This window comes from Xyrauchen texanus, chromosome 11 (assembly GCF_025860055.1).
Source record: "Xyrauchen texanus isolate HMW12.3.18 chromosome 11, RBS_HiC_50CHRs, whole genome shotgun sequence".
NCBI classification, from domain to species: Eukaryota; Metazoa; Chordata; class Actinopteri; order Cypriniformes; family Catostomidae; genus Xyrauchen; species Xyrauchen texanus.
In genome coordinates this window covers 29,441-56,397 of record NC_068286.1, presented here as the reverse complement: position 1 = coordinate 56,397, position 26,957 = coordinate 29,441, and the positions used below count along the sequence as shown (strand labels likewise).

At 39.9% G+C, this 26,957-nt stretch overlaps 1 protein-coding gene across 1 annotated transcript; it reads right to left on the bottom strand.

Moving 5' to 3' along the window:
• Positions 1-5,350: 5,350 nt before the first annotated feature.
• Positions 5,351-20,371, bottom strand: ears2 (glutamyl-tRNA synthetase 2, mitochondrial). The gene is made up of 9 exons (XM_052137888.1): positions 20,150-20,371; positions 19,413-19,568; positions 19,056-19,245; positions 18,386-18,858; positions 15,462-15,570; positions 14,728-14,881; positions 6,334-6,464; positions 6,095-6,230; positions 5,351-6,000 (listed from the first exon to the last, which is right to left on the bottom strand). Exons 1-9 carry the CDS (start codon positions 20,256-20,258, stop codon positions 5,917-5,919), a joined length of 1,542 nt encoding a protein of 513 aa, XP_051993848.1. The 5' UTR covers positions 20,259-20,371; the 3' UTR covers positions 5,351-5,916.
• Between the last annotated feature and the right edge of the window lie 6,586 nt (positions 20,372-26,957).

Here is a 26,957-nt window from a genome sequence, read left to right as displayed (position 1 = left end):
TGCTGATGAGACCCACCACGGTCGTGTCATCGGCGAACTTGATGATGTGGTTCGAGCTGTGCATTGCTGCACAGTCGTGAGTCAGCAGAGTGAACAGCAGTGGACTGAGCACACACCCCTGGGGGGCTCCAGTGCGCAGTGTGGTGGTGGTGGAGATGCTGTTCCCGATCCGGACTGACTGAGGTCTCCCAGTCAGGAAGTCCAGGATCCAGTTGCAGAGGGAGGTGTCCAGGCCCAGCAGGTTCAGCTTTCCAATCAGGTGCTGGGGAATGATTGTGTTGAATGCGGAGCTGAAATCTATGAACAGCATTCGAACGTATGAGTCCTTATTGTCTAGGTGGGTGAGGGCCAGATGGAGGGTTGTGGCGATGGCATTGTCCGTTGAATGGTTTGGACGATACACAAACTGCAGTGGGTCTAGTGAGGGGGGCAGCTGGGTCTTAATGTGCCTCATGACGAGCCTCTCGAAACACTTCATGATGATGGGTGTAAGTGCAACGGGATGGTAGTCGTTGAGGCAGGACACTGAAGACTTCTTTGGTATGGGGATGATGGTGGTGGCCTTGAAGCACGTTGGAACGACGGCGCTGCTCAGAGAGATGTTGAAGATGTCGGTAAGAACATCTGCTAGCTGGTCTGCACATCCTCTGAGCACTCTGCCAGGAATGTTGTCTGGTCCAGCAGCCTTCCGTGGGTTGACTCAAGACAAGTTGACTATTTCAGGTACGATTGGGTAGAGCAGCGGCCGAGCATCTTCATTGTAGATTCCAGTATACCTTGAAGGGTGCCCATAGAAGCTGGTCTGTGGAACTCCTGCGAAGTGAGGGAGGGGTCAGAGACTACGTTGAAAAACCCAGGAATGTGTCTGGCTGGGATGATGAAGTTACAGGAAATGCTCTGCCATGTCAGACGTCTCATAGGGGACATGATGGTTTGAGGAGGGCAAGCCTTTTATTGATTGTAGGCTGCAGTGGTTCTGGGATTGTATTTCCTATTTCTGAACTCAAACATATATTTTACCCCATATAGGGTAAAGAACCATTTCATTGGAGGGTAGAGGGGAATGTTGTTTGCTGGACCATATGACGAAGTGCTGTACAAATGGCGAGGAAGTATTTGAAGCTTGGGTCTCAGTGTCATTTCTTTCTTCCCTCCACTGAGCCGCATTGAGATGGGGATTGTAGATCGAGAACATTGATTAAAATACATTAAATTATGAAATATCTAACAATGGGATTACTTTTGAAGAGATATATAGCTTCCTACGCTCTGGGGTGTAGGAAGCTATATTGAAGAAAGTATAATTCTGGTTGTTCCCCTGTGAACCATGGTCCTAGACGGCAACCCCTGAATCCTATGGAGGGGGCCATGTCCGAGAATAGGGCCGTGTCATCCGGAGATTCTCGGCAGCCATCGTCGATTGGTGGGTAGGAGAGGCTGTCTATGGAATGTGTGAGCTAGTGTGAGGAGGCGAAAAACAAAGGAGTGTCCTTGAGGAATGATAAGCATGGCAAAATTGAGGTGTCCTGATAGGGCTGGAGATTGCGTTAGGAGACCTAAACTGACCAGGGAACGACGTGCAAATAGACCTGATCCTGTCATGTTTCTTTAGGGGGGAAGCTTGCATGGTTAGAGAATAGTGTGTGATGTCTAGAAATTCTAGAGACGAGTCTCGTTGTGGTTTTTTTTTTCCTTTCTTCTCTCTCGCTCTCTCTCTCCTCCCTCTTATTCCTCGAGCTGGAGCAAATACGGTGAGAAGAATAATGTCTCAGCTTCATGAGAGTTTTATTGTTGGCTGTAAAAGGAACATAAGAGTCTTCCCGGCATAGAGCCCTGAAGATGCAGTGGACAGTTTAGTTTTTGAAGGAGGTGTGCCCCAAAACATACAAAAATGTGTGTATGTTTGTGCAAATCATTTGCACAAGACTGCTTTGTGAATGTGCGTTGATATGAATCAGGATCTTCAAGAATGTGATTCTCGAGCATGGATCAGTTCCGGCTGTTCATGTCCCACCTTTACGACCTGAAGATGAAGTTTTTTGCAATTTATATTTTGTGAATATTTGCAAATCTCCTTCCGAATGTGCTTGATAGCTGATTCGACGGCTGATGTGCCAAGTTACCATTGTCTCTGACAGTATTCCGGAGACCAGATACACGCATGCATGCCTATACATGTATGGCTGAATTACAGCATTTACGCTGTCGATCATATTGGTTCTGATTAGTTGTTGCTGTAGAGGTCTGACCACGATGAGTGAATGATTTGTGAAGACATGCCAACGAATTTCTGCTCTTTGATGATGCCTGAATGATAATAAAATGTAAGTATGCCATGAGGTGGGAATTACTTGCTGTATGACCTGATCATAGCAAAATGCCTTACGCTGGTGGTAGATAATCTGATGAATAGAGGAAGCGGTGCGGAGCCTACCGCTAGGTGTCAGAAGCGCGGCGCAACAGTGGTGCTAGCGATGAGAACATGGAAGTACGTCTGGAGTAAGAAAATGCTGCGTTTTATGGATCGCGCTCTGGGAACCTCATCGAAATATTGTACTGAATGAAATAAATTCTTTCACAAGGCTTGGTGAAGGCTATATTAACCCTTGATGCGTATTTGTTCGCACTCGGGAGTAACGTCACTCTGCTTACGTTTAATACATTTGCATTCTGATATATGCATGCATGGACATGCGATTAATGTTAACGGATTATACGTCTTTTCGAAGGTCTAAGTGTTCGACGTTGGTATCCGATCTCTGTTGCGTGATAGCAATCCTCCAGAAACAGCCATTTGTTTATTTGTGCCGGAAGTGCGAATGAAAACATGCAATATCAAAACAGGACTTCATACCTTATTATGAAATCGCGATCGCCAGATGAATCCAGTTCAGCCTGCTTGGGTCAATTGTCTGTGACAGAGTTCATTCTATAACGTCCAGTAGCACTTTTGTACATAATTATAAATCTTGATATGTTCTTCATGTTTGCGTGAGATCTCGCCTGGAAGAATTACACTTCATCGTTGTTCTTCAACAGACTATGCAATCTGAGCAGCATTCCTGTTGTAAAACTGTATATTATCTTATATATGAAGTCTTCTAAACAGAATGAGCCCATCTCGAAGTCCAACATTTTTTTTTTTTAATGGATTGTAGTTTTCTAGCTTTAAAAATAACAACATATATTAATTCTGAAACTTGGGAAATAAAGCCCAAAGTGTCTTCTTTCAAAAGATACTACAACTGTGTCCATACTCCAAGGGGGCCAGTAGATACAGCCATTTAAGTTGCGTATGTCATTTGCATGGTTTGTGCTAAAAAAAAAAAGGAGGGCACCAATCAACGGGTTAAACTGATGTCATGCTCCCTCGGAATGCTCACATCATGGACTCGGTCTTCCTAGTGAGTAGGGCATAGGGATGATGAATTGAAAAGCACCCATTACGTGATTTGGGAGAAGGCAACCGGCAAAAACAGGGGTATCTTGCTGAATGAAGAAATGAGAGCCTGTATGATAAGCATTGACTGTACATGATGATATGCCTGAATAATTATCTTAATTCCCCGATGGGGAACGCTCGGGCATGCAATGACAAGTGAATGAACCTCTGATATCACTGGATATCTGTGTCTGATATCACTGATATCAAGGCCTGCATCCCTGAGTCTTCTCTTTACTGTTATACATGAAACTGGTGTTGAGCGTCATGATTACTCAAGGATAAGGTGTTGGAGTGATGTAAAAAATTTCTTTTTTCAAATAGTGATGGTGCTGTTTTTCACATCAGTAATGTCCTGACTATACTTTGTGATCAGTTGAATGCCACTTTGGTCAATGAAAGTGCCAATTTCCTTCCAAAACAGCAAAATCTGTACATTATTCCAAACATTTGGCCGCCATTTTAATATCACATCTGTCAGTCATATTTCTTGCCCAATGCTCCTAGAGAAACTGCTAGATTTAACATGTATTCTAACATGAATAAAAAAACCTTTTACAACTTTATAATCTCCATGAGGGTCAGAAACTGCACAAGTAATCTCTCTCCCTGAATACTACACTAATGCAGGATTTATGTCAGACTTCTTGAGAGGTCTTAATTTGGTTTGTGGAGAAAGCTCTGACTGGATGATACCACCGTCACTCATCACGCACCAAGGCATTTTCTTAAAGGAGCACATTAACCAAATCACAAATTGACCATGTGATGGACAGCCATACGTAACATCCATCCCAAAATTACACAAAATGTGATTAGCCACAGATCATCAAGATCAGTGACTGTCACTGAAACATCATCAAAGCAGACTTAACATGACAACAGAGCTTGACCCCTGACCCCTATAATACATAAAGTACATGTGATTCATGGCAGACCCACTGTGCTGATGGGTTATCCTGAGTGCCAGGGTGCCATCTCTAATTTAATAATTTTATTTATCAGTGTTTGTTCTGCTCTCATGAGTGGTCACTCCATTAAACAACTGACTGAACAGAATCTTAAGTGAATTGACAGGATTATCATCATAGAATGAGCTGATAGATTGCATTATACAGATTAGTATTTTTTGCATCAGCGCTAGCTCTGTGGTATTACACGTTAAGAAATGAATCAAATTGAATATGAAGCAGTTAACATGCACAGGAGTTTTCTTCAGTTTTCGGTGTTCATTTATGTACAGATTGTGTTGCACATTAAACGTGGGCTGGTGGGTAATCTGTCAGAGTTTCTGTTCCACACTGATGTCTGAAGATGCTTTAGTTCAGTGCTTCTCAACATTTAATCATTTACGCATTTCTCCAAAGTGACTTTACAGGGACAATCCCCCCGGAGCAACCTGGAGTTAAGTGTCTTACTCAAGGACACAATGGTGGTGACTGTGGGGATAAAACCAGCAACCTCCTGAGTACCAATGTATTATACAGAGTACTTATTACAGGGACAATCCCCCCGGAGCAACCTGGAGTTAAGTGTCTTACTCAAGGACACAATGGTGGTGTCTGTGGGGATCAAACCAGCAACCTTCTGAGTACCAATGTATTATACAGAGCACTTATTACAGGGACAATCCCCCCGGAGCAACCTGGAGTTAAGTGTCTTACTCAAGGACACAATGGTGGTGTCTGTGGGGATCAAACCAGCAACCTTCTGAGTACCAATGTATTATACAGAGCACTTATTACAGGGACAATCCCCCGGAGCAACCTGGAGTTAAGTGTCTTACTCAAGGACACAATGGTGGTGACTGTGGGGATCAAACCAGCGACCTTCTGATTAACAGTTATGTGCTTTAGACCACTACGCCACCACCACTCTTAGATAATTCTAGATAGATGACAGATGACACAATAAATCATAACGAATATGATGATGGGAATCTAGAATTTAATACACAACTCAGTCACTGCTGGAAGATTAGATTGGTTTTTCATGGGTGAAATATGAAGCATTTCAGGAATTAATTTAATGCGCTAATTTCAAATCACTTTTCACTGTGACATACAAATGATAAAACGTAAATTAAAAGTGACAATATCAAAACAATAATGGCAAACAAACGTTTTTGCGGTTCTGACACATTTTTTATGTAGAAAGAAAACAAAAGAATATACATCATCATCATCCTGGAGGAAACGTAACATCAGATCCTGTAGAAATATTGAAGCTGTATATAACATTTGATTATACAAGGTTGAAAGTTCAGTCGCTCAATGATCATTGGGTTAGATACTGTTAAAGTGTTTTTTAAACACTCCAGTATTATTACTGTTGATCAGTGGGAGAAACTAGCACACTTTAAACACTGATAATCACTCTCACAGTCTCTATTACACATTTATAACAGCAGATGCACTGATCAATAACTGCACACCACATCAGTATTTACATCAGTTATTACACAACTGTTTGAGTCAGTGTTCCAGAGCCGCCTGCAGACGAACACACACTTCCTGTTCACCCAAACACACAATCATCTCTGCGACACTCGGACCCTTCTGAAGAGAGACACACACACAAAGAGTGAGAGACACATTTATAAGTGCTCTGACTCTAGTATCAATTCTTTCCACCTGTGTGTGTGTGTGTTACCTGTAGTCCACTCAGTGTGAGTCTCAACACTCTCATCATGATGTTGTATTTTGTGTTCTTCAGTTTGTTGGTGATCAGTTTCAGTTCAGAGTTCAAGTGCTCAGTGCACACAAGTGACCCATGACCCCGAACCAACCTGAACGAATGAACACACACACACACACACACACACACACACACACACATAAATATACACTCATTAAACACACTGATGAACACACCGAGTGGGTGTGTCTTACTGTATGACCGCTGCGATGATGTTTGCTGCTTCTGATGTCACTTCCTGTAGCTGTTGCCGGGTAACATGTGGGCGGAGCCACAGGTAAGAATACATGGGATCCAGCAGCTCCTGAACTGAAGTGATGTGACCCTGAATCAATGTGCATACAGTAAAATAAATACATGTAATGGCTTTGTATTTTCACACAATTGTGTCCTGAATTTACAATTTTTCAAACTTACATTAGAGAAAGACAGAAATCAGTTCTAACAGTTTTATTGTTAAACACGTCACACTGCAATTTAATCATGCTATACAAACACAGCCAGCTCTTTATGTCTGTTCCTCCAACTGAAACAACTATAAGATTTTCCGAAAAAGTTGGGACGGTAAGAAAAATGCTATTAAAAACAAAAAGGAGTGATTTGTAAATTATATTCTCTAGAGATGCACCGATCGACCGGCCAGGCACCGGAATTAGCCAATTTTCCGCATGCTCGGCCCGGACCGGTGATCGGCCGGTCAGCCTCACGTCTTGCCGATTCCAAGCCGGTCCGTTTTGTTGCCAGCGGCGCAGGCAATAAAGTCACAGCCGCATGTAAACATGTCATTGCCGTGGAAGATCTTCACTGTGTGAGTGAAGAATACATAAAGTTCAAAATGTGTAATAATTGTAAGGCCAAAGTAACCCGTGGGGGAACCACCACAATAACTTTCGGATCAACAAACCTAATTAGACATTTAAAACACCATCACCAGCTGAACATGCCCATTTTAAAAAAGAAGCTAAAAAGTGAAAGTGGCTAAAGCTAGTCAGAGCTCAGAGCCAGCAACAAGTCAGCAGCCTCTCCTATCATTCCTTGGAATGAGCAGCGAAAATTCCAAAGCAATTAGAAGAAAATGATGTAATTCATGTTCCTGGATGACCAGCTGTTCTCCACAGTTGAGGACAGAGGCTTCAGAAATCTGATACATTACCTCGAGTAGGAGGTACTTTCCGACGTCGCTTGGCAGAGTTGTTTAATCTCGTATCATGTCACACACGCAGCCTGTTATCTGTCAACATTTGGGTACACAAATCCGGGAGAGGGGAAGGGGGGTGCTGGATGTGCCGTCGGGAGTAACGTAATTTTCCCCACCGTGTCCGATATTAAAATCAGTGCGACACACATTGCAAAAGGCGTGGGCATTGTCGATATGGCTTCGGGATATGAAATTCAATTCTTCCATCCAGCTGTTGTTAAATGTACATGTATATTTTGTTTTTTTCACCAGAGCACCAGCTGAGTCTTCCTCTCCCATCTACCAGTGATGCTTGATTTAACATCCCGCGTCTACTGCCTGCGCGGATCTCAACAGCGCAACTGGGTTGTAGGTTGCCAGATTGAGGTCATAAATGTTTTGTAATGTGTATGATGTGTCGATTGTGTGAGTAGGACGCGTTTCATTCAAGATCTGGCAACTGAACCACCTTGGAATAATATATTGATGTGATTATTCATATAACGTGGTTTGGTCCATACAAATTACAGGAGTTTTTTTTGGGAGAAATAACAAAACGGGAGACTCCCGGGAAAAACAGGAGTGTTGACAGGTATGCAAGCGTTCCCGAAGCAGTGCTCAGTTTTACAACTGATATTTGTACATCTAACGTAAGTTGAGTGTATTGGACACTTCAGTGTTTCAGATCTTTGGAATTGTTTTGTTAGACGAGTAAAAAAAGAGAAAAAGGTTCATTTATAAAAATAGTGGACAATGACATCTGTTATATAAAGCAACTCATTTGCAGTTAATTGTTATTTCTACATCTTTCCAGTCACAGAGCACTTTATTTTGAGAGTTGTTTAAGTGAGAGAAGATCCTGTAACTTAGTGCAGTTTGGGGGAAATTGCAATGTATAATAATTTATTTTATTATGAAAATAAAATTTAGCATTGAAGAAAGGTAGATTTTTGTTTGTATATGTGGTCAATAATAGTTCTTTGAAAGAAAATCGGAAAAAATCGGTATCGGCAGGTCACACTTGCAAAACAAATCGAAAATTGAAATCGGCCAAGAAAATTGCAATCGGTGCATCTCTAATATTCACCCTATATTGAAAGCACCACAACTACACATTATATGATGTTTTACTTTGTGAATTTCATAGTTTTTTTCAATGTACAGTCATTTCAAATCAATGATTGCAACATGCTCCAGTAAAGTTGAGACAGTCGAGTGTTTTACACTGTGGAACATCACCATTTCTTCTAATAACACTTATTTAGCATTTGGGCACTGAAGACACAAGTCTAAGTTTAAAAAGTGTAATTTCCCTCATTCATCCATTATGCGCCCCATTTCCCCACAAACAAGTCCAAATTCATCAGTCCTCTTGATGACCCTTCTTCAGAAGCCGCCACCCCTCCCCATCTCCGAGCAACACTCCTGAAATGGGGGCGCTCCAACCGACCTCCACCCCCTTAAAACCCTTAAAATCTGTGTGGTGATCATAACTCCAGCTAGGACCCAATTTTGTATGTGCTTATTCTTTATATTGATGATCGCCCCATCACCCAAAATACAGAGTCTGGGGCAAAATGAAATTTGAGTGCCCAACACATCAACCAAAACTCTTGTACCTTAACAACCCCCCAACAAACATGGGTTGTGTCTCCATCCTCTGATTGGTATCACCAGCAGGTGGGTGTGTCTTAAAGACTAAGTCTATACAATCACCCTTGCACCTCTAGATGCAGACTTGATGATTTTTAGGATCCTATCCCACACCCCCTCCAATACCAAGTTTAAATGTTTCTCCCAAAATCCCTTGATAGAAGTTGAAGCTCCGCCCCCCCAGACTGATGCCTAAAGCAGTAATCACCTCTCCCAGAGTATCTGTACTATTTTGGGGAGTAGCATACACCCCCCTAAGGTGGCAGAGCAGGTGGCGCAGCTGTAAATACTTATAAAACGGAGATCTGGGAAGCCCAAAATGTTGAACCAAATAAAAAAAAAAAAAAGGTTCTCAACACTCCACTCTCATACAGGTCACGGAGTGTAGTAACCCCCCTCACAATCCACTCTGACCAGCAGAAATGGGACTTATTCATTAAATAAATGTCAGAATTAAACACTCTGGACACTTTTGTCCATATCGAGTGTAAATGTGAGATAACAGGGTGTAATTTACCTTCTCCGGTTAGTTTGATAGAAAGGTTTTGCAATGGTGAAATAGGGGCAAGAACTTCCTGTTCAATGCAGAATCAGGGAGGGACTCTCTCAGGTGGAAGTGACCAATGAGCCAAATGTCTGAGACCGAATGCATAATAATAAAACTAAATCTTGGGTAGGCCTAGCCCACCTTTGTCAATCGGCCTGTGTAACTTATTAAAATGTAATCTGGGACGTTTCCCATTCCGAATGAAGGACTTCGCTATACTATCAAATTGCTTGAAATAAGAGACGGGGACATCAAAAGAGAGAGACTGTAGCAGGTAGTTGAATTTTGGAATATAATTAATTTGAAACATTTAAACATTTTAAACATTTATGCATTTGGCAGACGCTTTTATCCAAAGCGACTTACAGTGCCCTTATTACTGGGATAACCCCACCTCATCTATATGTATAAGAGATGTCATAACTTTACTTAACCGGTTAGCTAGAATTGTCGTCAATATTTTTACGTTTAGCTGGATCAGTGAAATTGGACGGTAACTCTTACATTCGCTTGGATCTTTGTGTCCTTAAATTCCTCACCAAGATCCTCCAAGTGTTAGTCCTAATCCTTCAGAATCAAGAATTTTTTTGGGGAGTTCTAATGGTTCCACAAAGTTTCTAATATCTTCATCAGTAGACGAAGACATGGAAGTATAAAGATCAAGATATACTACTTTAAAAGCATTATTAATATCAATGGCCAAGGTAAATATTTCCCCAACAGCAGATTTCACTGAGGGAATGGTAGAAAAAGACTCTCTGTTTTATATATCTAGTCAAAAGCTTCTCTGCTTTGTCCTCTGGCTCAAAATTTGACCATACCATGTCTTGCCCTGAAAAGCCAAAACTCCACCTTGCATGACAAATAGTATTACCGTAATTTCCGGACTATTGAGCGCACCTGAATATAAGCCGCACCCACTGATTTTTAAAAAAATATGATTTTGAACATAAATAAGCCGCACCTGTCTATAAGCCGCAGGTGCCTACCGGTACATTGAAACAAATGAACTTTACACAGGCTTTAACGAAACACGGCTTGTAACAACAATAAATAGGTTTTAACGAAACACGCTGCCACACACGGCTTGTAATAAAACATTTGCAGTAAACAGTAGCCTACCAAGAAAGTCATTGGTCACTATCTTCCTCGTCCTGTGCACTGAAACCACTGAAGTCATCTCCTTCGGTGTCGGAGTTGAATAGCCTCAGAATAGCCTCAGATTTAGTTGTCGTTTTGCACTGAGTCAATTCCTCACGCTGCTGTTTCCAACGTCTTATCATCGACTCATTAAGACCAAGCTCCCGTGCAGCAGCTCTATTTCCTTTTCCAACAGCCAGATCAATCGCCTTCAACCTGAAAGCTGCATCATATGCATTTCTCCGTGTCTTGAGGGTGACAAAATTACTACCGTAATCAGAATGATGGGAAGTTTGAGCGCGCTCGATTTAATCTAAACAGTAAACAAAAAAAGTTGTTTGACCTTAACCCGTTCGGCAATTTCATTGGTCTAATGAAAGCTTCACGCCAAAAAACTGAGCACGTCACAGAATGTTTTTTTTTTATAAAATTTGAAAGCGGGAAAAATCCATATATTAGCCTCGTCATTGTATAAGCCGCGAGGTTCAAAGCGTGGGAAAAAAGTTGCGGCTTATAGTCCAGAAATTACGGTATATCTGTATTTCAATCGGGTCAATTCTCGGAGGTCATCAGACGACATTCAGTGCTTCAGCTCTGCCTCGGCAATTTTAATATTCTCTTCCAACTCCATGAGTGCTCGTGCCTTGGACTTTTTGATGAATGAGGCGTACTGTATGATCCGACCCCTAAGAACACATAAGTGCCTCCCAAGCCACGCCTAGGATAATGAGGACCAGTTGGTCTCCATATAGACATTGATTTCAGACTTTAATATTTGTTGAAAATCAAGATTTTGCAAAAGGGAAACATTAAAGCAGCAAATATGATTTATTTTTCTCTGTATGTGGCAACATCTCTAAACTCACCAGGGTGTGATCTGAGACTAATATGTTTCCAATTCAGCAATCAACAACAGATGAAATGAGGGACTTAGATGTTAATTATATTATATATATATATTCTAGAATAAATGTTATGTACTGATGAAATAAATTTACAGTCCCTACAAGATAGGCTCAAACGTCTCCAAATATCTGTAAGACCAAGATTTTTACACATTCTGTGAAGTGTCCATGTTGCTCTAGGGGACTTACACACTTTTGCTTTACTATGATCAAGTACTGAATCCATCAGTCCAATCCAAAATCTCCTCCCAATATTATATCATGAGGGGTTCCAACGGGTTGCAACATCCCTTCAAGATCTATAAAACAGCCCTGATCAGTGTTAGGTGTGTAAATATTAGCCAAAATCAACCTTTGCCCCTGAATTTCAGCTAAAACAATAATGACTCTTCCTAATTTACCTTTAATCTGTTTGAGACATTTGAATTGTAGATGTTTATTTATCAGTGTAATGAATCCCCTGCTCTTACTTGAGCCAGCACTAAAGAACACATGTCCAACCATATCTTCCCAAATTTATCAGCTTCCTGCAGGGAAAGATACATTTCTTGAAGAAACACTTTCATATTTCTTATGATTAAGAAGAGAAAAAAACCTTCCTTCTTTTCATGGGATGCCCCAAACCGTTCACATTCCACGTGGAGAGAGACAATCCACTCATATAAACATTTGACATTTCGACATACAAGAAAAACTAGATTGTGTGTCAAAAACTAAATTATAACTTCCTAACTTTCTCCCAGAACAAAACAACGAGAAAGCCTTCCTTTACTCCTTGCCTCACGTAACATGAGATATTTATCAGATAATCTCAGAAATTTGGCCAGAATTGATCGGGGCGTGTCTCCCTCAGTGGATCTCCGAGCCGGAACCCTGTGAGCTCGCTTGATTTCCAGTTTATGGCCCGTTATGTCGACTCGGAAAGAGCCCGTCCAGGAATTCAACCATATTCTGACTGTCTGCTCCATCAGGAATTCCAACAATACAGACGTTATTTTGCCGACTGCGATTCTCCATATCCTCCAGATTCTCCCAGACGCACTCCAAATCCGCCTTGTTTACAAGGGGCTGACTCCAGATAATCAATTTGTTTCTCGACATCCCCAAATCTTGTAACCACCTCAGTGAATACAGCAAGATTTTGAATTCTTTCTTCCATAACTGTTCTAGGAGGACAATATGTCAGAGTGTATTGAATCTCACTGGTTTATGACAATAATAGTGTTAAAACTAGCTAAGTACGCAGAGCTCGCCATACACAAGTCTGAACTTCGCATGGTGTCACATGACCTCTCCGCATATTAAAATCTTAACTTGGATCTGTGGATGTAGCGGTGAGCGGTGTTGACAAACAATGGTTTACTAAAGTAATCCAAAGCCCACGTTCATGATATCCATTACAGATGAATGATGTTTTTAAGACAGTGACATCTGAGGGATCAGAGATCACGTGCATTCAGAAGTGGTTTTCATCTTGCCCCTTACACACCGAGATTAAACCAGATTCTTTGAATCTTTTAACTATATTGTACACTGTAGAGGGTAAAATGCCCCAAATACTTAAAATTTGTCTTTGGAGAACATTGTTCTCAAAGTGCTGGATTATTTGCTGAAGCATCTGTTGGTAAATTGACAACATTTACATTTATTCGTTTGGCAGACGCTTTTATCCAAAGTGACTTACAAAAGAGGAAAACATTTGTGAATCATCTGAAGGAGACAGTGGTACGAAAAGTGCCATATTACAAAGTTTCACTATCATCAGAATAGTATACAAAACAGATTTAAGTGCAACAAGAATAATGCATATTTTTCTTCTTTTTTTTTTTGTGACCAGTTAAGTGCTTTTGGAAAAGATGTGTTTTTAGCCGTTTTTTGAAGATAGAGAGTGAGTTAGCTTCCCGGATTGAGTTGGGAAGGTCATTCCACCACCGTGGTATGATGAAACTGAGAGTCCGGGAAAGTGTTTTGGTGCCTCTTTGTTTTGGTACGACAAGGTGACGTTCCTTAGCCGACCGCAGGCTTCTGGCGGGAACGTAGCTCTGCATAAATGTTTTAGGTATGCTGGAGCAGACCCAGTGACTGTTTTGAATGCAGCATCAGGGCCTTGAATTTAGAACGTGCATGAACCAGCAGCCAGTGGAGAGAGACGAGGAGGGGTGTAACATGTGCTCTCTTTGATTCATTAAAGACCAGACGTGCTGCTGCATTCTGGATCATTTGGAGAGGTCTAATAGCACATGCAGGAAGGCCTGCAATGAAAGCATTACAGTAGTCCAGTCTAGTTATGACAAGGGACTGAACAAGCAGTTGTGTGGCATGTACAGAGAGGAAGGGTCTTATCTTCCTGATATTGTAGTGTGTAAATCTACATGATCTTGCAGTTTTTGAAATGTGGTCTGTGAAATTTAGCTCATCATCAATGGTTACCCCTAGATTTCTGACCGTTTGGAAGGTGAAACTGTAGTTGGACCCAGCTGCACAGTGATGTTGTGTTCAACAGCAGGGTTGGCTGGAAATACCAGGAGTTCGGTCTTGGCTGGGTTGAGTTGAAGGTGGTGTTCCTTCATCAAGGCCGAGATGTCTGCCAGACAGGCAGTGATTCGAGCGGTCACTGTGGTTAGGCAAGTAGAGTTGCGTGTCATCAGCGTAGCAGTGGTAAGAGAAACCATGTGACTGGATGATGGGTCCCAGTGATGTTGTGTATATAGAGAAGAGGAGTGGCCCAAGCACGGAACCCAAATAACTGATGTGGCTTGGACAAGTCTCGAATAATTCTTGCTTTTGAAGGACTAGGCTGTTTTTTGAGGCTCCTTAAATACTGACACGACTGCCTCACCTGTTTCATATTGCCTTGTTATTTCAACTTGTCAAATTGTTATTAGTCTTAAATTGTCCGTCTTAATTTTTTTGATTATCTGATTTGACATTGCAGTACATTTTCAAAAAACAAAATTCACAAGGTAAAACATCATATGTGTAGTTGTGGTGCTTTCAATTTAGCAAAGGGTTTGTAAACATTCACATTTTTCATACAGTCTCAACTTTTCAGAATTGGTGTTATAATAAAACTAAATATAAAGGACTAAACTGTGTGAAAATGAATAACTTTCACCCCATCAAGTCATTTATTTTGAATTGTTTTAATTTGTTATGTGTGGGGTACCTTCCTGAGCTGCAAGATTCTCTGCATGTACTGTGGGTGCAGAACGTCACAGTCGCTCATCTGAGATCCGTGTGTGTGAAGAACGAGCCGGCGCAACTCATCTGCCATTAGAACACACTGATCCTCATCATCAATCCTGTGCTGAAGGTGAACTCTCTCTCACACACACGCACACACACACGCACACACACACGCACGCGCGCGCACACACACACGCGCACACACACACACGCGCGCGCACACGCACACACACACACACACACAGTCATTATCTCATGATGTGTGTTTGAATTGCAGCATGCACACTACCTGTTCCACACGCTCAACTGCAGCGTGCACACTACCTGTACTACACACTCAGGCTTCGATCAGCATGTCTCAAATCAACTGCAGCAATCGTTTGATTGAAGTATCGCTGCAGAGACAAAACTATCTGTTTCTCTCAGTCTTCACGAGCGATTGCACAATCCTTTTAAGCCAATGCTCCACAAGCAAACATGAAAGCGATACTGAACGTGTCCTCAATCAGGAACTGTCACCCGTTTAATAGGTGTCATTCTTCACATATAAATGTGTCATGAATGATTTAATGAGAGCGTGTGACAAGAGGATCAAAAAACAATAAATGAACACACAATCTTCCACTGCAGTACACTTGGCTGCTTACAGTGAAGTGTGTATTTGCAGTATTTATAATAGAAATTTATATGTTTGAGAGTTTTATCTGTAGAAACCTGTTAAAGTCAGGTAGTTTGTCCAGATCCAGCAGAGCTGAGTGAGTCGTGATTTTGGAAATATTGAACTCATCGATTAATTCATCCAGACGTCGACCAATACGATTACCTGAAGGAAAAAACACACATGAGGTAAACACATGGACTGAAGAACTATCTGTGCTGAACTTAAATCTACTGCAGCTCAAATCAAATCTGAAATAACAAAAGAACGCTGGACATTTTGGGTCATCTCATTTAAACCTAACCCAAACGCTCATTAATCTGTTAAGACAAAGTCATATTTCTTTAAATGACTCATATTTATATTCCTGTCTGTCGTCAGTTATATATATACACCAATCAGCCACAACATTAAAAGCACCTGCCTAATATTGTGTAGGTCCCCCTTGTGCCCCCAAAACAACACCAACCCACATGTCAGAACTGCATTCAGAGATGCTATTCTTCAGCACAATTACACAGAGTGATTATCTGAGTTACTGTAGACTTTATCAGTTCACACAGTCTGATCATTCTCTGTTGATCTCTCATGAACAAGTGTTTCATATACAGAACTGACATTCACTGGATGTGTTTTGTGTTTATGGCACCATTCTGAGTAAATTCTTAGGAAGCTCAAAGAGGCCTTAATAATAATAATAATAATAATAACAACAAGGACTGTCGATTTAACAAGTTAATTCAGTGCGATTAATTTGACAAAAAATAACGCGTTAAAAACATTCTCGCAATTAATCACACCATAATAAGGAAGATTCCTGAGAAATGCTTGTAGTACCACCTGTTTACTCCAGAGGGCAGTAAGTGACACTTCAGCTCTATGAGGAACACACAGTTTATACAGTGAACAAAACAACCCACAACACAGACATGCGTTACGTCCTTGTGTTCAAAACACTCGAAGGAGCGCAAATGCAATCTAAGAGATCTCAAGATGTGTTTAAAGATTGAGTATTAAACTATATTTAACTTGACACAGTGAACTCAACATTTTATGTTTATGACACAACACACCCTGATGCAGCTGTAAATTGACGGGCTCTTAAACAATCCCTCATAATAAATCTCTGATTGATAAATTCACTTGTGTAATGGATTACTGTGAACTGTGTGTCAATGATTGACTTATGATCAATAATATGGTAATAAACAATACATTGTATTCTAAAGCCACTTTTTATATCGTCTTATTAATGATGAAGTCTTCTGCTACAGGAATGTAATGCATATTAATTATCTGAATATTTTTTATTATATATATATATATATATATATTAAATGTTTAAAGATAACTATGTATAATTATATATTGATATAAATATGTATAATCTTTATATATTGAATTATTGTCTCAGCATATTTGTATATGCGATTAATCTCGATTAATTAATCGGGACACTATGTAATTTATTCGATTACACATTTTAAGCGATTGACAGCCCTAATAATAACACAAGGCCTCTTTGAGCTTCCTTAAATTCTAGAGACCGTTTGTGTGAAAGTCCCAGAAATACTCAAACCAGCCCGTCTGACACCAACAATCATCCATGTGATTATCTAATCAGCCAATGTGTGGCAGCAGTGCAATGCATAAAATAATGCAGATACTCGTCAGGAGCTTCAGTTCACTTGTGTATGAGAGAGATCAACAGAGGATGGTCAGACTGTGTGAACTGATAAAGTCTACAGTAACTCAGATAACCACTCTGTACAATTGTGCTGAAGAATATCATCTCTGAATGCTGTTCTGATATGCAGGTTGGTGCTGTTTTGGGGGCATGATGGGGACCTACACAATTAAGAGTAGTAATGCCCCGAAATAACAATTCTGGACACATTGGGCAGAAAACCGAAAATTTTAATGTTTAGAATAATTAAATTCTAATGTTTTTATTAGGGGTTCACCGAAACCACTTTTTCTGTGACTACATATTTGTATTTAATTATACTCTACTTTACAATGAAATGTGTAGACTATTAAGAAAAATGTTATTGTTAATTACTGGATAATGCAGCAATAATTCCGAATAATCTCTTTTGTGGAAGGTTATACAATAATAACATTTCAGTCCTCATTTCTCAACTTTAACATCCCATGGCTTTTATTTTGGCAGAACATTCTTGGAAGAACTTTAAGCTGTGCTAAAAACAGTAGCGCGTCCCGAGCCGTGCTGCTATGTGTGTGTGTGTGTGTGTGTGTGCAACAGATCAGCACTCATTTAAAGCTCGCTGCGCATACAGACTTTCTTTATTATTAACAAATCGTTTGCAATTCACAAAACTATTATATGTTTTCAAGAGACTTTGAGAATAATGCACGTGTCATATGGACTATTTTAATGGTGCTTTTCTGCTTCTTTAATGTCATATTGGAGACTGACAGTAATGGCTGACACACAATAACACATTATTAATACACTAATGATGACGAGAGCGATCACTTCACTTCTGGAGATGTGGACTGTAACGTACAACAAACAATGGGAGTGTTTCTGTTACCGGATTTTAAATGACAGTTTCTCTTCAGATATTCTCCCTTTTGACCGAAAACCGATAATAGTAAAGAGCGTATAGAGTAAAATATCGATCTTGAGATTTAAAAATCGATATTGACATCATTCAAATGAATATCATAGGAAAATCTATATATTACCCCAAAGAATCAACAGATTATCATGAACTTTCTCACATTTGTGACGGTTAGACAGACTAATTTTGACAAGCTAGCACATGTTAGCGCTCTACTTCACTGGCATTACTGATGGTCACTCATATCTCTCTCACACACACACCTCATATCGCAGTGCATATCTCAATAGTGACGAGAGCCTCGTTGCGATAAGTGTGATCTCTCGCACAATTTTAAAACATCATTCCGCTGTACTGACAGATGAGCTGAAAGCATCACAAGACACACTCACTGTTGAATCCTGATCCGGCGTGTGTGATCATGTCGAGCAGTGCCTCGGGCAGCGTGCCGTGTTCTCTAAATTGCTGGATGAAGATGTCGCCCTGACGCTTGGACAATTTGTTGCCGTCGCGGTTGAGCAGCAGCGGCAGGTGAGCATAAGAGGGCGGAGTCCAGCGCAGCGCGCGATACAGCTGCAGATGTTTGCAGGTGGAGATGAGCCACTCGCAGCCGCGCAGCACGTGACTGATGCGCATGTGATGGTCGTCCACCACGCTCGCCAGGTGATATGTGGGAAATCCGTCGCTCTTCAGGATGACTGGGTCGCCCTCCACTGATGCCACATCATGTCTGTTCCAGCCGAAGATCAAATCCTTGAATGGCTCGGTGCCAGCTGACAGTTTAAACCGAACAGTGCGCGCGACTCCTCGGGACAATTTCTCCTGCACTTGCTCTGGGTGCAGTTGGCGACACCTGTTATCATACCTGACAGACAGAGAGACACCGTCACATGTGTGCTTATGCTGTGTTCATGTATGTTTATACACGTGAGGTATACGTTCATCAGTTTGTGTGTTCTCTGGGATCTAACCCTTGACCTTGCGGTTGCTAACACCGGCTCTAATACGTGACAAAACACTGTTGAGATGGAGAACAGTAGTGTGTGTGTGTGTGTGTTTTACCGCGGCACGTGTCCACTCCTCTGGGCCTCTTTCTTCAACAGCTCTAATCTCTGATTGGTGCAGAAGCAGTAGTAGGCGTGTCCAGACTGCAGCAGTGATGATGTCGCTTGTGCGTACAGCTGAAGTCTCTCAGACTGAACGTACGGACCGCAAGCGCCTCCTCTCCGTCTGCTTTCATCTGGCGGGATTCCTAACACAAAAACACCTGCTTCATATCAACAATCCCTCTTGAAATTGACTCTTCAGATGTTCATATGAGAACAACTATATCTGCTAGTGAATGAATGCAGCTGCTGTATTTATGAACAAATAATTCAGTGTATCTGTTATTTAATTCACTCCAACACATACACACACCTGCCCACTCCAGCATATCTTCGATGGCATCAGCGGCTGCGGGTACCAATCTCGTTTGGTCAGTGTCTTCTAAACGCAGAATAAACGTGCCGCCGCGCTGCTTGGCAAACAGATAGTTATACAGAGCTGTACGGAGACCGCCAAGATGCAGAAACCCTAAACATCAGGAAATCAGAGAATGTCAGCAGTAATATAGATAAACCATATCAAGAGAATAAACAAAACTGCTTTACATAGAGATCATAAAGAGAGATGCAAACAATTAAATCAATCATCAAAAAGTGTTCAAATCAATTAAAATATACATATATATATTTAGAAATTATTACAATTTATAAAAAAGGAGAAGAATACCGAAATAAAACGATGCAGTGGAATCGGTGTTCAGTGAATAAATGCACAGTTAAACAGAAGTGTTTTCAGTCTGGGTTTAAATGTGGCTACTGTTGGGGCACACCTGACCTCTTCTGATGCCAGCTGTGGGTGGCACAATAGCTAAACGCGGTCTCTCCTAGTTGAGTGAACCCTCTGTATGTAACAAGTAACTAGTCTTGACTGGATACAAAACATGTAATTCTGGCTATATTTTTGAGATGATAGTAGGCTGATTTAGTTATTGCTTGGATGTGACTATTGAAACTAAGGCCTTTTAACCAAAATTAAATTATTAAATTTTTTTGTTTTTACCAGTCAACAGTCTAATATTTAATTATAATAGTGTGTAATGACTTGTGTACCTGTTGGACTGGGGGCGAATCTGACGCGCGGCTCCAGCTCTCGCGTGCACGCGCTTCTGCTCGCGACGCGTCTCAACCAGCGCGTTCTCCTCATAAAACACACAAACATTTTCACGCGATCACACACATTCACAAAGCGCGTGTTTGATTTCAGAAACGGCAGATTTATAATGTACCGACACAGACACTCACTGCACGCGCTGACACCATCACGCGCCACAAACTTCCTGCTCAAAAATATTTCAAAATAAAAGTCTCGTACCTCTGAAGCTGTGCAAATAAACTTTATATCGTGAATACACGTTTCTCTTCACATTTCACTGTCCAAAAATGTTTCTCATCATTAATAGTTCGTGTTGTCATTAATAACTGTTTGATTTCTCTTCCGGCAGAGGGGCGGCTCATTAAAATGTCACCACAATTTTGTCTCACTGAAGGTAATGTATAGAATGTATGTATAATCATTTAAAGGTGCACTCATTAACTTTTTGTTGGTGTCATCTTGAAATTACAATGACGCCTAGTGAGTTTTAAGTTACAGATGTCATTGTAGAAATTCACAATCACAAAGTGTGAAAGTGAGTAGTATTCAGATGGTTATGTGATTCTAAATGGGAGCCCCCATGAGGGCGCCCTTACCCCATGTAGAATAAAACAGCTTTTATAAGGTTATTGATATGACTCAAGATTTTATAAATATGTTTCAAAATTCCAATTAATTTATTTATGAGTAAAACTTTTTTAATGGGGTAAAAACAGAGTGCAAATGTGTGAAATGTAAAGACTGGAACCTGACATATAAATGGAAATGTGGCCTAACCCATCAATCTTTATACAATGATCACATATATTTTATTTGCTAATCACATTCATCTGTGATCGGATCATCCTGCACAGCGCTGAGAAAAGCAACGGGTCTAATGTGACTAATGTAAGTTTGCAAGACATCTTATGAATCAATCTGTGAAAGAAAGTCGTCTGTTGAACCTGCAGGTCATTGTTACTCAGGTCCAGCTCTCTCAGGACAGAGTTTGATGATTGTAGAACTCAAGACACGCTTTCACAAGTGAATCTACAACCTGCCAATCTAAACAGAAGAGATATGGATAAAGTAATTAACATCTGTCATAACATATGATGTGATTTAACATGTCCCGATTCACTGAAGGAATTATGCTGATCAGTCAATGGTACAACGTGTCCCTCAAAATCTGTGCTGAATGCAATTCATATGGGCAATTTTGATCTTACGTGTCGGTTCTGAGTGCTGTATAGTGGAAGATGATCTGGACTGTACAGCATCACTCCACTACTGTGATCCAGACTCCCGACTCTTCTCTAACATGATGAAAGTGTGCTCGACTTCACCGCACATCTGGAAAAATGCAGGTTAAAACACTCTTAAACATCAATACATGAATTACTGCTGATCATTAGAAACAAATTAAATAAAGAGTTGCTTTACATGGACAGTGAAAGCGTGATCTATGAGCACAGTTTACATAGAAAAGAGGCATGTTTGTGGAGAACAAAATGATTTCAATACTCAAGACACGGTGCTATTTCAGTACTGATTGCATCTGCTCATACCAGATTATTATTATAACACCCTAAAGTGGCCAAACTGTTCAGTGAATCTGCCCCTGTTTGTGTCAAAACAAGAAAATGAGCTGCATCTGATCTCTCAAATAATTGTGTAATGAGAAAAATAGCGACTCAATATGGATTGAAATTGTACTTAAATGACTTGTGGACATTTCAAATCATGATGCTAATGAGCAAATACTTTAAAGGGTTAGGATATTAATATTAATATTCACAAGCCTGTAATTACACTAATTAGTTTAGATGGAGGATGGCAAATATAAAGCGCGGCTGACGTCACATCGACACACTCGACTGGAAGAACTTCTGAGATTCTTCATTTCTCACCTGAATATTTCAAATATCTTCACATCAGACTCGATCTCACCTGATCAAACATGGAGCACATTTACTAACACAGACTTACGGCGGGTTCACACTTATAAAATGGTAGTTTTTTTATTTATTTTTTTATTTAGAGAAACAGGGACAGCATACAATAAACATTAACCTCAAGGGGAAAGATGCATAGTACCAGGTTTTAGCTCAAGAGCTAATTTCCACCCGTAGTCCCTGGGCAGGCTGATGTTATAATAAAATACATAATACATCATACATACATGAATAATGAAATTTACATTGACCAAATAAATAATAATAAAAAATTCAAGTCATTACATGCACAACATCGGTCACATATGGGTGCAAATTTGATTTGACAAAAGCCATTTCTTTGCCAGACGTGAGAATGTGTAAAAGTTTGTACTTCTTATCAACTCTATAGGCAACATATTCCACTGACGAGAAGCCACACAAGAAAAAGCAAAGTTTCCAAATGCTGTCCTGCGTTTAGGGATCCTGCATTCGCCTCGCACTGTAGATCTAGTGGCTCGAGCTGTTGTTTCAGTTATAAAGTTATAAACTCTTTTAGTGGAGGAGCAGCGTTGTCATGGAGGATCTTATACATCAAACACAGGTTTGTGTGGATTATCAGGTTTTCAAAACTGAGAAATTTGTATTTTACGAAGATATGACAGTGATGGAATCGTCTGGCTTTCTTATCATGAATTTTTAGAGAACTTTTATATAATGTCTCGAGTGGCCTGAGGGCAGATTTACAAGCCGGTGACCAACTTGTCATACAATAAAGAAAGTGTGGAACAATCATTGCATATAAATAGGCTCCTGAGGCCTCAATTGTAAGGGAATTTCAAATATGTCTGAATTGTACCATATTAAATTTGATTGTATTTGCTAACTTTTTTATGTGCTTTTTAAAGCCTAAGTTCGGTTCCAATATGACACCTAAATATTTTACCTGATCTGGATTTGAAATGATTTGTCCATCAATTAAAATCTTAGGGCAATTTTGTATTTTATAACGATTTGTAAAAAACACTGAAACAGTCTTATCTAGATTTAAGGTGAGGCATGAATTTTTCAGCCACAAAGAAACTTACTTCATCTCTTTGGTCAGTTTTTGAGCGACTTCTTCCGCAGTTTTACCATGTGCATATATCACCGTATCATCAGCATACATAGTAATTTTACTCTTACACACAGTTGGCAAGTCATTTATGTATAATGTAAACAGCAATGGGCCCAGAATGGAACCTTGTGGTACTCCCATGCTGCAAGGTCTTAAGGATGATTTTGTATTGTCGACCGCAACACATTGTTGTCTGTCATTAAGGTAAGATTGAATCCATGCTATTGTGTTTGTGTCAAGAGAAAAATCAGTTAATTTACTGATGAGAAGCTGGTGCTTAACTGTATCGAAGGCCTTCCTCAAGTCCAGAAAGACTGCCCCTACCACACCTCCACCATCAAGACTGGATTTGATGTCTTCTAGTAAGTAGCAGCATGCAGACTCTGTGGAGTATCTTTTCCCAAAACCAAACTGGCAAGGATGTAATGCATCAATGTGGTTGAGATGCTCTCCTGTCTGCTCTGCCACCACCTTCTCAAAGATCTTGGAGATGGCTGGTAGGATACTAATAGGTCGGTAGTTTGACACACAGAGCTTGTCTCCTGACTTGAAAAGCGGCTTGACTACTGCCTTTTTCAACGCCAAAGGAAAGATGTTTTTATTTATAGATTGATTCACAGCTATTGTTAGTACAGGAGTTAGAGTAATTTTGTGTTCTTTTAGAAGGGATATATCAAGTCCAAATATATCCTTTGCTTTACTATTTTTTAAATTTGCTATTATTTTAGAAATTGTGTCTTCATCTATATTTTGCAACCTACAATAAAACGCATTGCCATCCCCATGATCATCTTGGCAGCAGTTCACTTTAGGGAAAGTCTTCGCCAGGTCTAACATAGAATCCAAGAAATAATCATTGTAATATTTAGCCAGAATAGAGCCCTCATTTTGAACTATACCATTTATTTTGAGCTGTAAATGCTCCTGATACATTTTTTCCCTTCCCAATAATTTATCCATGCTCCTCCACAGAGTTTTACAATTACCTTTTGCCTCTTTGATTAGGTTTAGGAAAAAAATTGTTTTTGCTTTTCGAAGCAGCATGGTAACTTTATTTCTCAGAGATTTATAAATGTAATAATCAGTGGTTAATTTAGTTTTAAGTGAAACCTTGAGAGCTTTATCTGTCTGTTTCATTATGTCTCAAAGGGATTTATTAAACCACGGGAGCCTCTTTTTATTTGATGTTCTATGTTTGAGCTGTGTATATTTATCAATATTATTCTTTATTGCAGGGTGGCACGGTGGTGCAGCGGTTAGCACTGTCGCCTCACAGCAAGAAGGTCGTGGGTTCAAACCCTGGTTGCCCCGGCCTTTCTGTGTGGAGTTTGCATGTTCTCCCCGTGTCTGCGTGGGTTCTCTCCGGGTACTCCGGCTTCCTCCCACCATCCAAAAGACATGCAGGCTAGGTTAATTGGTGTCTCCAAAAAAATTGCCCTAGATGTGGATGTGGAGGTGAGTGTGAGTGTATGTCTGTCTATGTGTGGCCCTGCGATGGACTGGCGACCTGTCCAAGGTGTCCCCTGCCTTTCGCCCAATGTTAGCTGAGATAGGCTCCAGCCCCCCGCGACCCTGTACACAGGATAAGCGGTTGACGATGGATGGATGGATGGATTCTTTATTGCATTTAAAATATTGTTACATGTATGTACACAGCTTTCTCTATCAATTTTGGAGGCCCAGTCAATTTCATTTAAATCATTTTTAAGTTGTGTCATTTATTTAACTCATTTATGACATTTTAAAGAACAACACAAAAATAAGTCCACTCACTGATTGTGTGAGATTTAATTAACAACCCTAAAAGAAAACTCTCAGTTTATCAGTGCTGGGAAAATGTGTTTATTGATGTGTTTAATTGTTATTTTCCATTGGAAGAGATCTTCTAAAGTGAAAATATGGACTGGTTTCCTCCCTAATGGCATTTCAAGCATTTGTATTTGTAAAAATAACATAACCAGTTTTTCAAGTGTTGCTAAAGGTTAGAGCACATCAAGTGTTTAGATGAACAATGCTAATAGGTAATCGACAGGCAGAGGTCAAATAACTCAAATCCATTGACGAAAGAACTTTAAAGTATTATTATTACACAGAAGAGGTCTTTTGTGACTCGTCACATGGATTCATTGTGTTTCTGGCATCAGTTTATATATCTGCATTACTTTACTTGATCTTTTGTATGCACCTAAATATCCAGTACTTTGTGTTCCTGCTTTTGTTCCTAATATGTATTTCATGTACAATCAAAACAAAATTGTAAGGTTTCCACATTGCAATTTCAAAATTGAATTGAGTTATCTATAAATTAGTTAAACATTACACAATCCAATTAGTTGGAATTTTGTTATGAAATTGAAACGTGGAAATCTAAAAAAGGTGAAATGAATTTGTTTGAGTTAGGGTCAAGATCTGGGTCCACATGAACTCTATCAAACAGCATCAGAGTCTCTCTGGATTTCAGTGAGCAAACGTTTATGTTTCTGTCATTTAGATTTACATTTAGAGTAACTTCTTTCATTTCAAATGGAAAGTATGTCCAACAATTCAAGCTTGTCAAACCTCTCTACTAATCACTGTCTTCACTGTACAGATCATATGACAAAACACATTCACCCGAGGGAAATACAAGCAGTACTGCAGTATACAATAAATACAACACAATACAAATGTATTGAGAGAAATAATAAATACAAAATAAGACCTATATACTGGGGAAATAAACGATTTAAAAAAGTAGGGTACAAAGGGTCTAAAGGCTCCTTTAAGTTTATTTTCTCCCAAAACACCAAATAGCATAAAAAACTACCACAACACTTTGCTAAACCCTGTTTGTCACTTCTCTGAAGTGCTTATATTGACTAAGTATTATCTTCATTTGATCCGCAACAAAGGATTTGCCTAAGTTGAAATCTAACCCTAACCTAAGCCTAACCTAAATCTAACCTAAATCTAGCCCTAACCAAACCTAACACTAACCTAAACCTAACCCTAACCTAAATCTAACCCTAACCTAAATCTAACCTAAATCTAACCCTAACAAAACCTAACACTAACCTAAATCTAACCCTAACCTAAGCCTAATCTAAATCTAAATCTAACCCTAACCAAACCTAAAACTAACCTATATCTAACGCTAACCTAAATCTAACCCTAATCAAACCTAAAACTAACCTATATCTAAAGCTAACCTAAATCTAACCCTAATCAAACCTAAAACTAACCTATATCTAAAGCTAACCTAAATCTAACCCTAACCTAAGCCTAACCTAAATCTAACCCTAACCAAACCTAAAACTAACCTATATCTAACGCTAACCTAAATCTAACCCTAATCAAACCTAAAACTAACCTATATCTAAAGCTAACCTAAATCTAACCCTAATCAAACCTAAAACTAACCTATATCTAACGCTAGCCTAAATCTAACCCTAACCAAACCCTAACCTAAATCTAACCCTAACCAAACCTAAAACTAACCTATATCTAACGCTAACCTAAATCTAACCCTAATCAAACCTAAAACTAACCTATATCTAAAGCTAACCTAAATCTAACCCTAACCTAAGCCTAACCTAAATCTAACCCTAACCTAAGCCTAACCTAAATCTAACCCTAACCTAAGCCTAACCAAAACCCTAACCCTAACCAAACATAACACTAAACTAAATCTAACCCTAACCCTAACCTAACCCTAACCCTAACCAAACCTAAAACTAACCTATATCTAACGCTAAC